This window comes from Hyla sarda, chromosome 11, assembly GCF_029499605.1.
Source record: "Hyla sarda isolate aHylSar1 chromosome 11, aHylSar1.hap1, whole genome shotgun sequence".
NCBI classification, from domain to species: domain Eukaryota; kingdom Metazoa; phylum Chordata; class Amphibia; order Anura; family Hylidae; genus Hyla; species Hyla sarda.
The window spans coordinates 23,017,107-23,031,058 of record NC_079199.1 but is presented as its reverse complement, the minus strand read 5'-3'; the positions used below and the strand labels follow the sequence as shown (position 1 = coordinate 23,031,058).

General features: G+C 40.8%; 1 protein-coding gene across 9 annotated transcripts in view; it reads left to right on the top strand.

Annotated features, from left to right (window-relative positions):
* NPAS3 (neuronal PAS domain protein 3) overlaps window positions 1–13,952 on the top strand; it is a 464,246-nt gene that overhangs the window by 209,490 nt on the left and 240,804 nt on the right. For 7 of the 9 annotated variants that reach the window (XM_056547020.1, XM_056547019.1, XM_056547017.1 and 4 more), the window contains one exon: window positions 2,282–2,544. In XM_056547020.1, the coding sequence (XP_056402995.1) occupies window positions 2,282–2,544 (263 nt within the window). The remainder of the gene's footprint in view (window positions 1–2,281; window positions 2,545–13,952) is intronic. The other 2 variants (XM_056547023.1, XM_056547018.1) reach the window with 1 other exon arrangement.

Sequence of the window (13,952 nt, the reverse complement as noted above, 5' to 3'; positions counted from 1 at the left end):
ATTTTGAAAGGATGTTCAAAGAATTTAGCGCCACTTTTTTTTGCTTAAACTGCGCCCCATTTGCTTAAAATGTGACGCAAACTATTCAGATATTTAGCACCTGATTTAGCGCCCTGTTAGCCATTTTTTTTTATTTTATTTTTTATTTTTTAAAGGGGTGTCGTTAGACTTTTTGTGCTATTAGCACCATATTTTCAAAGGTTTAGCACCATTTTCTGGCGTACAAAGTGTCGCAGCTCATACCAAGAATACCTGATGTTAAATGGTTGGCTATTTGTGCTATTTGCCCCAAATTTTCAAAAGACCAAACACACTTCTGAAATTGAGGCGCAGTTAACACTGTTTGAGACGCTAAGTAGAATCCTAATAACACAAGTCTTTGAATATTCCCCCTTTGTCTACTATGCTCTCCTAGCTGAGGACAGAAAAGGGGAGATATAGTTTCTATCATTTGATTATGCCATGGCAATGTCATGTAAAAGACAATAGAGGACGTATGGCCAATCCCCCCAAAAATATATTGTGCTATCATTAAAAAGTTTAGGGTGCCCTGATTCTTTATCCTCATAGGAAACCTATCCTGCTCTGGACAGTTCCTGACATGGACAGAGGTGTCAACAGAGAGCATTGTGGTGAGACAGGAAAGAACAACTCAATTTCCTGTGGAGCATACAGCAGCTGATAAGTACTGGAAGGATTAAAGGGGTACTCCAGGGGAAAACATTTTTTTTAGGTCTTTTTAGGTCAACTGGTGCCAGAAAGTTAAACAGATTTGTAAATTACTTGTATAACATTTTTTTTTTTAAACCTTTGAGTATTTTTTAGCTGCTGTATACTATAGAGGAAATTCTTTTCTTTTTGCATTTATTTTCTGTCGGTCCACAGTGCTCTCTGCTAATACCTCTGTCCGTGTCAGAGCAGAAGAAAATCCCCATAGCAAACCTATCCTGCTCTGGACAGTTCCTGACATAGACAGAGGTGTCAGCAGAGAGCACTGTGGACAGACATTCCAAAAGAAAAGAACTTCCTCTGTAATATATACAGCTGTTAATAAGTACTGGAAGGATTAAGATTTTTTAATAGAAGTAATTTACAAATCTGCTTAACTTTCTTGCACCAGTTGATTAAAAAAAAAAAAAAAAAAAAAAGGTTTTCCACTGGAGTACCCCTTTAAGATAATTAAATAGAAGTAACGTACAAGTCTGTTTAACTTTCTGGCACAAGTGGATTTGAAAAAAAAATGTTTCCTTCCACAGTAGCCCTTTAAGGGAATGATCAGATGGGCGTAAACTTTATTTTACTAATGGAAATGACTGTCTGTGATGGGCAGGATTATGCAGGATTAAATCTGTAATTCAAAGGGGTATTCCAGGAAAAAATTTTTTTAAAAAGATAAACAGATTTATAAATGACTTCAATTAAAAAAATCTAAATACTTCCAATAATTAACAGATGTTGAAGTTGAGTTGTTCCTTTCTGTCTGGCAACAGTGCTCTCTGCTGACATCTCTGCTTGTCTCGGGAACTGCACAGGGTAGAAGAGGTTTGCTATGGGGATTTGCTTCTACTCTGGACAGTTCCCGAGACAGGTGTCATCAGAGAGCACTTAGAAAGAAAAGAACAACTCAACTTCAGCAACTCATAAGTACTGAAAGGATTTAGATTTTTTAATAGAAGTAATTTACAAATCTGTTTAACTTTCTGGAGCCAGTTGAGATTTATATATATATATATATATATATATATATATATATATATATATGTATATATAAAGTTTTTTCTTGGATAACCCCTTTAACTGAACAATAACGGATCCAAACGGATAACATCTGTTTGCATCCGTTATTGTCCGTTTTTTTTAAGTCTGTTTCTATTTTTGATGGGAGAAGAACGGGACGGGTCTAGAGGGCCGTGTAATTACAAGAACAGGGGTGACATGTCCATCAATTAAATGAAGCAGTGGTCGGATAAGCATTCACTAGTCACCTCTATGGGCCTGATGATGATAGCCAAACATTGTACTTGCCTATCTTAGGCCCATAGATTGGAACGGAGGGACCCCCCCTCTACTTTCCATTAGTTTGTCACAGGACCTCCATTCTTGTGATCCTTGGAGGTCCCAATATTCTACCTCCTCCGATCAGACACTCATCTTCTACCCTGTTAAAAACTGTTGATGGTGGGAAAAGTATGTATTGTTGATTGTGAAGTATTAAATGTCCTTTTACATATATTAGCTGTGACTCTTCATTGTATGTTTTTTCTTCTTCTCACCCCAACAGTTTACAAGCCCTGCGGAAAGAGAAATCCAGGGATGCTGCTCGCTCTCGGCGCGGAAAGGAAAATTTCGAGTTTTACGAACTTGCCAAACTGCTTCCCCTCCCCGCAGCCATCACCAGTCAACTGGATAAGGCCTCCATCATCAGGTTGACCATCAGCTACCTAAAGATGAGAGATTTTGCCAACCAGGGAGACCCACCATGGAACCTACGCATGGAAGGCCCGCCTCCCAACACCTCCGTGAAAGGTGCGTCACTGTTAAGAGGTAGATTTTATAATGATATACAAAAAAATTTTTTTTTTTAAATGGCAATAGGCAATATATCTCTATGCCATTTTTCAAGCAGTGTGCCTCCAGCTGTTGCAAAACTACAACTTCCGGCATGCCCGGACAGCCAACGGCTGTCCGGGCATGCTGGAAGTTGTAGTTTTGCAACAGCTGGAGGCACCCTGGTTGGGAAACACTGTTGTAGACCCTGCTCGGCTCCCATCACAGCTCCGGCGTCTTCCCTTCTAAGCCCCGTACCCGCTGACATTAAACGGTTCTTTGCTGTCGGGGTATGCACAATAAAAATGCATAGAGCTGTCAGCAATCATTCATTTAATCAGGCTGTGCAATGAGGTAAACAAAGATGGCAGATTAATGAGTCCGGCGTACTCATTGACTGACAGCGCTGAAAACATAGGCTGTCTGGTATTAACCCCAACATAGCCAGCTACCAGATCATATTCACATATCATAACGGAACCCACAATCCTTTGCAGTTTCCACCCAATAACCCAATATTTAAATATACCGCAATGCGGTGTTACCTGCTTTTTTTTTATTACCTATTATTTCCTTCAAAAATTGTCTAAATTTCTATAGCCGCATAAGGTGCAGAAATATTTATCGATACAGTAGTACATCGTCATGAAACAGCACCCCGTTTGTTAGTGGTCATGTCTGGTATTGCAGCTTCAAATCTAGACACAGCCTTTTATTCAGGGTAGAGGGGGGGGGGGGGGGGGTATAGAGACCTTATTCAACCATTTGCACAGAATTGGATTCCCCCTTTTGTTAGTGGTTTCATTACCCCCTGGGCTCATCAATACATTATATCGGTGTCTCTGCTATTCGTGTTTTTGACGATTTTCATACAGTTAAGAATGGGGAGCGGATGGAAATGTATTTGTCAAATGTTCTTCTCCACATGTGATGGATTCTATAGGGAAGTAGGTTGAGAGGACGGGGGGGACAGAAATTGTTGCAGCTTGTGCGGCCTGTACATAAAAGTAAATGATTCCTTGTATTATTATAATATTATTTGGTCGGCGGGATTATTATTGTTTTATGTTCTGTGAAGGGCACCCTGATGTTAAATATGTGCGTGTATATGTGTGTGTATTTATATATATATTTATATATAGATATATAATTTTAGATAGATAGGAGATAGACGAATATATATGAGATAGATAGGGGATCAATAAATAAATAGATAGATTTTAGATAGATATGAGATAGATAGATAGATATGAGATAGATAGATATGAGATAGATAGATAAATATGAGATAGATAGATACATATGAGATAGATAGATAAATATGAGATAGATAGATAGATATGAGATAGATATGAGCTAGATAGATAAATATGAGATAGATATGAGATAGATAGATAAATAAATATGAGATAGATATGAGATAGATAGATAAATATGAGATAGATATGAGATAAATAGATAGATAGATATGAGATAAATAGATAGATAGACATGAGATAGATAGATATGAGATAGATAGATAGTAGATAGATATGAGATAGATATTAGATAAATAGATATAGATATGAAATAGATAATAGATAGATAGATAGTTGATAGATAGATAGATATGAGATAGATAATAGATAGATAGTAGATAGATATGAGATAGATATGAGATAAATAGATATAGATATGAAATAGATAATAGATAGATAGTTGATAGATAGATAGATATGAGATAGATAATAGATAGATAGATAGATAGATAGATAGTAGATAGATAGCCTCTCTCCCACTATATCAATCTGTCATTTACTGTGTCATGATCACTGTACTTGCATTCATGTTATGTATTTTAATCATATGTGCAGAGCCTCGGAACCAAGAGAACTATATATATATATATATATATATATATATATATATATATATATATACATATATATATATATATATATATATTCATTAAATAAATATTTTATCTTCCTTTAGTGTTTTTAAGGTAATGACCTGTCGCCTAGTTACATAGTTGATAGGATGGAAAAAAGACGCAGGTCTATAAAGTTCGTCCTGTATTCCTACAGTGTTAATACAGTTCAGTAATTCCCAAGCAGGGTGCCTCCAGCTGTGGTTAAACTCCAACTCCCAGCATGCCCGGACAGACAAAAGCTCATAGGTTGTGCTAAGATCTCTTACTTATCTAAAGTATGTTTTAACTCGTCTCCTCATCTATCCAAACTGTAGCCTTCCAGCTGTTTCAAAACTACAACACCCAGACTGCTGGAAATTCTGGTTTTGCAACAGCTGAAGGGCCACAGTTTAGAGATCACTGCTCTATGGAGATCTGCCCCTTGGCACTTGCAATAACACCATAAGGGCCCATGCACACTACAGATATTCCTCTGAATTAATTCCAAGCAAATTCCATTGATCTCAATAGGATTCTGTGAATCCGGATTCCTCGGAAAATTCTGCCCAGAAAAGCTGATTTGCTGCCTGGGTGATTTTTTTTTTCATTTGTGCAACTGAACTCATCTCCCTGTTCTCTAGGAAATGGTCAGTAACTTTGCGGGTACTAAACTATTGACAGATTCCCAATAGGCCCCATTCACATGGCGGAATTTTTGAGCAACATTCTGTTGCAGCAGACTCCAATTGTGTGCAATGGAATTCTGCTGCACTGTGCACACGGAAACATCTGCCGCGGAAATTCATATTCCAGACTGACATGTCAGATCATTCTGCGGAATTCGCCCGGAAATGCATTGCTGTCTATGAAAACAGCGCATTACCGTGCAGAATTTCCTTTATGTGAACGGAACCTTAAACGGGTACTCCGTCCCTAAACATCTTATCCCATATCCAAAGGTTAGGGGATAAGATGTCTGATCGCAGGGGCCCGCCGCTGGGACCCCCACGATCTCTGTGCAGCACCTGACATTCATTTAGAACTCTTGGAGTGGGCAGCGGGGGTCGTGAAGTCACCGTCACGCCCCTCGTGATGTCACACCACACCCCCTCAATGCAAGTCTATGGGAGGGGGCGTGGTGGCAGCCACGCCCCCTCCCATAGACTTGCATTGAGGGGAGCATGACGTGATGTCACAAGGGGCGTGGCAGTGACGTCACGACCCCCGCCGCCTGCTCCAAGAGTTCGGAACAAAATGTTCCCAACGCTGGGGCAGCGGAGTACCCCTTTAAGGTCTATTCACGTGTACAGTATCCTGCACACCAATTATATAGGTCTCGAAGCTGCAGATTTTCCGCTGTAGGTTTTGATTTAAACTAATTGATTGAACCCAGCATGAAATCTGCAGCTTTAAATGTGTGCAGGATACTGTACGTGTGAACGGGGCCTTAACGGAGAAGTCCAGATTAGGAATATTTATTCTCTATCCAAAGGATAGGGGTTAAGTGTCTGATTGTGGGGAATCTGCAACCACTGCACAAAGCGGTGGTCGACACGCGCCCTCCATGCATCTCTATGGGAGAGCCGGATATACAGGAGTACCGCTCTTTGGCTCTCCCATAGAGATACATGGAGGACGTGTGTTGACCGCCTCTCTCTCTGCAGGAGATTTTGGGGTCCCAGCAGTCGGACCCCCGCGATCAGACACATGGATAGGGGATACATTTTCCTGAACTGGAGTACCCCTTTAAAGTCAAAATGTCAACGGCACCAACCACATTCCAAGAGGTCCAGTTGAATCAGATCTTTTGGCTCCCTTCTCCCCCTGTGCCATTTGGCACAAACTCATCTGAAATAATAAGAATAGAGTAAGAAACGTTCTAGGTTTGGAGCCGGTTAGAACATCTTCATGCATTTTGCTTCGCAGCCGTAGGCGAATCGTTTCTCTTTTGTTTCAGGGGTTAACTGGAACAGGCAAAATTTGGCATCACATCTCACCCAACAAAGACTGTTGCTGTTCGTTATCTCCCCGTTTCTTTTATTTATTTTTTTGCTTTCTAATCGTAGAGCAATTTCCACAGCTGTGGGCAAGAGACATTGCATTCCCGGGCTGGGCTGTAAGAAAAATTGAATGACAGCGAGCAAAACAGCAGTAATTATAAAACTAATTACTAAACGCTCATGATGCCCGCAGGCTTGTGCATAACTAAAATTAGAAAAAGAAATTGCTTTTGGCTGAGGAGGAGGAGGAGAGCTGTTTTGGTCGCTGCTCCCATAACGCATCCGTTTTTCGAATCAGGGGCGGTGTGTTTAGCAGCATGGGTTCAAATCCCTCCATAATAATGACAAATAATTTTTTTTCTCATGCAGAATTGGCAGAATGTGAGAGCAGATAAGGACCTTACAGTCTCGTGTGTTCTGCCCCTTTCCCTTCCTGCTTTAAAAAAAAAATTATAAAAAAAATTACATTTTGGATATAAGGCCTTGCAGCTTGAACATGTCTATCTTTTTTCCCGCTCCCTGACTTGCTGTCTGCCACCCCTTTCTTTTCAATGCTCCTATGTTAAAATTACCATACAGCCCAGGACCCGGACCAGGATGTTTTTCTACCGAACCTCCCTTTAAATTGTAGACCAGTGTTTCCCAACCAGGGTGCCTTCAGCTGTTGCAAAAGTACAACTACCAGCATGCCCGGACAGCCAAAGGCTGTCCGGGCATGCTGGAAGTTGTACTTTTGCAACAGTGAGAGGCACACTGATTGGGAGACATGCAGTATCTGGATCACGCTCATTACATACGGTATCAGTACCACACTCAGTACATAAGGCATCAGAACCACACTCTCTACATACGGTATCAGGACCACACTCAGTACATAAGGCTTCAGAACCACACTCTTTACATACGGTATCAGTACCACACTCAGTACATAAGGCTTCAGAACCACACTCTTTACATACGGTATCAGGACCACACTCAGTACATAAGGCATCAGAACCACACTCTTTACATACGGTATCAGGACCACACTCAGTACATAAGGCATCAGAACCACACTCTTTACATACGGTATCAGGACCACACTCAGTACATAAGGCTTCAGAACCACACTCTTTACATACGGTATCAGGACCACACTCAGTACATAAGGCTTCAGAACCACACTCTTTACATACGGTATCAGGACCACACTCAGTACATAAGACTTCAGAACCACACTCTTTACATACGGTATCAGTACCACACTCAGCACATAAGGCATCAGAACCACACTCTTTACATATGGTATAAGAACCACACTCAGTATATAAGGCATCAGAACCACACTCTTTACATACGGTATCAGGACCACGCTTGTAACGTACAGAGCCTTTAATGCAGATTGCCTTTCATCAAACCATATTTTCTAAACAAACTCAGATTATATTCCCAAACTACTCCTAACACCCCTCCTGCCCTTAAAATGTTTTCCAAGCTTTAAAAAGATATCATACCTTTCCCCTTGCTCACATTGTGTGAGCTCCCGGCAGGAGAAAGTGGGTGTTCCTCAGCAGGCGCGACATCACTAAATCCTGCGAGAGCTGTGCCTCGCCATGCCCCGCACGCACTTCCTGAGTTTGGTCTCCTGCAAGGCCGGGAGGAGACCAAACTAATTGTTTGACTTGTGGCAGGAAACACAACAGTTTACAACATGTCAATAGTTTTTCATTCTGACAGTGGCCTTTTAAACTTATTATAAACCAACTAGAGCAGACCAAAAAGAGTTGACGCAGAATACATCTTAAAAGGGGTACTCCACTGGAAAACATTTTTTTCTAAATCAACTGGTGCCAGTAAGTTAAACAGATTTGTAAATTCCTTCTATTTAAAAATCCTAATCCTTCCATTACTTATCAGCTGCTGTATGATTCACAGGAAGTTCTTTTCTTTTTGAATTTCCTTTCTGTCTGACCACAGTGCTCTCTGCTGACACCTCTGTCCATTTTAGGAAATGTCCAGAGTAGAAGCAAATCCCGATTGCAAACCTCTCATGCTCTGGACAGTTCCTGAAATGGACAGAGATGTCAGTAGAGAACACTGTGGTCAGACAGAAAGCAAATTCAAAAATAAAAGAACTTCCTGTGGATCATACAGCAGCTGATAAGTACTGTAAGGATTAAGATTTTTTTTTTATAGAAGTCATTTACAAATCTGTTTTAACTTTCTGGCACCAGTTGATTTAAAAAAATATATAAATGTTTTCCAGTGGAGTACCCCTTTAAAACGTATTCTGCTTCAACACTTTTTTGTCTGCACCAGTTGGTTTATAATAAATAAATAAAAAATGTTTTCCAGTGGAGTACCCCTTTAAAGGACAACTACGGGAATGAAAAATGTATCCCCTATCCTAAGGATAGGGGATAAGTTTCAGATCGCGGGGGGTCCGACCGCTGGGGCCCTCTGCGATCTCCCATACGGGGCCGTGGCTCTCTGGTTAGAGAGGGCGTGTTGACCACCGCATGAGGCGGCGGCCGACACGCCCCCTCCATACACTGCTATGGGAGAGCCGGAAATTGCCGGAAATTGCCGAAGGCAGCGCTTCGGCTCTCCCATAGCAGTAAATGGAGGGCACGTGTCAGCCGCCACCTCGTGCGGTGGTCGACACGCGCTCTCTATGCAGAGAGCCGCGGCCCCGTACAGGAGATCGTGGGGGGCCCCAGCGGCCGGACCCCCCGCGATCTGAAACTCATCGTCTATCCTTAGGATAGGGGATAACATTTTCAATCCCGTAGTTCTCCTTTAAATGTGGGAATATAAGAAAACATACATAAGGCCATTTTCAGCCAACATTCTGCTAAATATTTGCTGTCTGAACACAGCCTAAAAGAGGCATCTGCATCGGACACGGCTTAAGGCTTGTGTTGTCTGGGATGAGCAGTTTTGCTATTAGAAATCAATGTAGCAGATTGACCAAATGAATATTATAAATTACAGGTGACTGCAGTAATGATACATTTGCCGTGTAGCTGAATACATATTACTTGCTGTACATAGGACCTCGCAGTTACATAATGTTATGTTTTGATCTTTGTAAAGGTAAAACCTCCTATTTGTTTCTTGTGTATTCCTTTTTTTATATATATACAGTTATTGCTGCAATCCTCATCCAGGTTTCACATTTTACACTGCGGAGGTTTAGAGATCAGCCTCGGGTCGTTCTCTGGTCTCCTGATGTTTCTTCACATTTCTCTTCTCTTTAATTAATCTGTTCCTGCAGCTTCGCGACAACTTATTACCGATACCTGCGCATTCATTTTTATCCGCCGTTCTCTGCCATTGCCTTAAAGTGACATTGGAGCTGGGAGAAATTATAGATAATATTCGTCTTTAGATTATAATATGATGTCATTATCACTACGTTGACATTGGGGCGCTGAGGCCTAAGCTAAATTTTGCTAATATTTAGTGTAGTGGTCTCAAACTGTGGCCCTCCAGATGTTGCGAAACTTCAACTCCCAGCATGCCCGGACAGCCGTTGGCTGTCCGGGCATGCTGGGAGTTGAAGTTTCGCAACATCTCTGGAGGGCCACGGTTTGAGACCACCGATTTAGTGTTTAGTTGCGATTTAGCGCCTTTTTGAGTTATTACAGTACTTGTTTTGTTGCGCTCTATATTGGATGCAGATCTGCTGTAATAGACAGTCTATAATGTTTCATAATAGTGAATACAACTTGTAAAAATGTCACCGGAAAAATTTAGACTAAAAGCACATCTGTCAAAATAATTAAAAATGTTTGACAGGTCCTGGGGTCATTAAAAAGAAAATACTCCTCAAGATATATATATATATATATATATATATATATATATATATATATATAGGAAGGATGCCGCAGCACACTAGGGGGTTAGTCCTACAGGAGAGCCCTATTATCATGGAGGGACTCTGGCTGAGGGGACTTAAGACAAAGGGACAAGACCAGGTCCTGTACCGGGACACCACATTGGCATTCATGGTTCCCTCAATGAAATTGACTTATACAGGTCCAGACCATGACACTCCACCACCATGCTTGACTGTAGGCAGGATACACTTGTCTTTGTTGTTCTCACGTGGTTGTCACTAGTGTTAAGCGCGAATATTTGCATTTCAAATTTTTATCGCCAATATCGCAAATTCGCGAATATATTCCCTATATATTTGAAATTACGAATATTCACTTTTTTCCGCATATGCGCACATTCGCATATGTCAATATTCGCATATTCCTTCTTTTCACTTGTGGGCCAATTAGAATGATGCAAATACACTTGTCAGAGGTTATCAACAACATCCCTAGTAACCAATAGTAAAGTTGCCCTCACTGTTTTCTTCCTCGAATATGCGAATATAACGAATTTGTGAATATAAGACGAGTATTCGTCTATATATTCGTGAAATATCGCAAATTCGAATATGGGCAATGCCGCTCATCACTAGTTGTCACCACACACGCCTGACACCATCTGAGCCAAATACGTTTATCTGCAGTAATGCTGGCAGCACTCATATGTCTATTTCCCAAAGACAACCTCTGTGTATGACACTGAGTACGTACACTCAACTTCTTTCATCGACCATAGCAAGGCCAAAGGCTGTTCGGGCATGCTGGGAGTTGTAGTTTTGCAACAGCTGGAGGCACACTGGTTGGGAAACACTCCATTAAATGTTGGTCTGCGTCCTCCATAACCAGCAAGTTCACCTGACAATGATCTAACGTGTCTGTCCAGCTTTCTCTTTCTCAATTCTTGATCTGTTAGTCAATGTTTTTGTCCATGAAAGGTCATTTGATGTTCTTGTTGTAGATGTCTGCCTTTGTCTTCGTATTTCCATGCATTTATCCATTTTTTCAGATCATGTCGCGTGATGTAAAAAGTCTCACTCCGGTAGCCATACCTACGCGTTTTGGGCATCTCTAATGCAATCCCTTGTCATTTATTTTTTGTAAGTTGTAAGCTACATTAACTCTCAACTAGACGTCCTAAAATCCTTCTTTCTTGTGTCGTTCTGAAGCTTGAAGATAGTAAATAGTGAAGGATTCCTCCCTCGCTGAGTAAATCCAATTTTTCACAATTACGAATGGCAATTATAGTGTGAAAGAAATGCCCCCTCTACAACACCTTCAGGTATCCTTCATCTTTGATCATCCAAAATCTATGGAACAAAAACTATTGTGAGTCCTGAGGAAGGAGTAAGAGGCTCAGAGTCTGTTCATACTCCATACCAGTGTTACCCAACCAGGGTGCCTCCAGCTGTTGCAAAACTACAACTCCCAGCATGCCCGGACAGCCTTTGGCTGTCCGGGCATGCTGGGAGTTTTAGTTTTGCAACAGCTGGAGGCACTCTGGTTGGGAAACACTGCTCCATACAAAGCAAATTTGGGGGTATACATTAACAAGCCATCTGAAAATGACTATTCCTGAGCATATTCTGTTTTCGAGACCCTCCTAAATCACAAGGTACACACTACACAAAATCTGCACCATATCGAGTGTGAACATACCCTTACGTGGAATTTCCATTAAAGGGGTATTCCGATGAAAACCTTTTTTCTTTTAAATCAACTGGTGGCAGAAAGTTAAACATATTTGTAAATTACTTCTATTAAAAAATCCTAATCCTTCCAGTACTTATTAGCTGCTGAATGCTACAGAGGAAATTCCTTTCTTTTTGGAACACTGATGACATCACGAGCACAGTGCTCTCTGCTGACATCTCTGTCCATTTTAGCAACCGTGCATAGCAGATGTATGCTAAGGGCAGCATGGTGGCTCAGTGGTTAGCACTGCTGCCTTGCAGTGCTGGGGACTTCGGTTCAAATCCCACTAAGGACAACAATAAATAAAGTGTTTTTATTATTATAATAACGTCAGCAGAGAGAACTGTGGTCGTGATGTCATCAGAGAGCATTCCAAAAAGAAAAAAATTTCCTCTGTAGTATTCAGCAGCTAATAAGTACAGGAAGGATTAAGATTTTTTAATAGAAGTAATTTACAAATATGTTTAACTTTCTGCCACCAGTTGATTTAAAAGAAAAAAGGTTTTCACCGGAGTACCCCTTTAACCCAAACTCAAAGAAATCTACGCTGATTTTGAGCGGCGTTGCTCAGGTGACAGCCGATTACACTATGACAATCCATTAGTCATACATAAGTCAATCGCCAGCAATGAAATGTAATAGTTGTAGAAAGCAAAACGCAAAAGAAAGTTGATGTCACTCACCAAGTCCAATGAAGAATGTACAAAGGCATCTGCATGAAAAAAGTTCAATACCGCTCACCTCCACCAGTTGCTGTGCTCATCACTGAGGAAGAGCGCGCATGCGCTTGAAACGCGTATGGCCGTGGAGGGAGTCGGTTTTACTGTGTGATACTTGTGCCTTTTGATACGGAATTAATAAAGCTACTACTTTTAACTGGTGCCGGATCATCGCTTAGTTATCTGCATTTTACTCCATTTATTACCACCATATGGTGCAGACTTTATTCACTGCTATTCAGCGTCTGCTAACAACCACCTTAGGGTGCATTCACACCACGTTTTTGTTCTACAGTTCCTGTATACGGTTTCAAGTTAAAAACCGTATGGAACTGTATAGAAAACTGTATGCATTGACTTAACATTGTAAACCGTATGTCAAACGCATCATCCGGTTTAGGCTGCATTCACATCTCGTTTTTGCAATACGGTTGCCGTATCCGGTTTCATTGAAAAAAACGTATTGAACCGTATGCCAACCGTAGCATCAGGTTGTGTACGTTGTGCACCATTGACGGGCTTATACGGTTTTTAACGGTACACTAAACCGTAGTCTACGTTGTATCCCGGTCAAAAACCGTATCTAACCTGTATACGGTTATTTTAAAATGGAGTTCTATGGTAACCGTATTGAACCGTATGTGCGTACGGTTACATCCGGTTTGCACAATACTGTTTTTCATTATTATTATTATTTTTTTTTTTTGGGGGGGAAATTCAATAAAAAAAAGAACAACTTTATTTAAAATGTTGACAAACATAAAACCGTATCAGTTTTTTTTCAAGGAAAACGTATTAAAACGTATGCAAACGGACATCCATTTTCAAACCATATATGGTTTAAAAACCTGAGGAGGCATATACGGCTGCATACGTTTCGGTCCGGTTTGGAGGCATAGGTTTTTTGTACAGAAACGGGATGCGGGACCCGTATTGCAAAAACAAGATGTGAATGCAGCCTTAGTCCGTTTTGCATCTCATACGGTTTTGTCAGTTTTTTACCCGTACCCAAAACTGTAGTCTACCACGTTTTTTGGTCCGGGTGAAAAACTGTATTAAACTGTATACGTTTTTTTTTTAACATGGGAGTCAATGGAAACCGTACAGAACTGTATGTGCGTACGGTTCCATCAGGTTTTCACCATACGGTTTTTGACTTTGCACAGTTTTTTTTCTTGGAATTTCAATCAAACAAGTGAAACTTTATTTATAATGGAGGGAAAAGTTAAAAACGTAT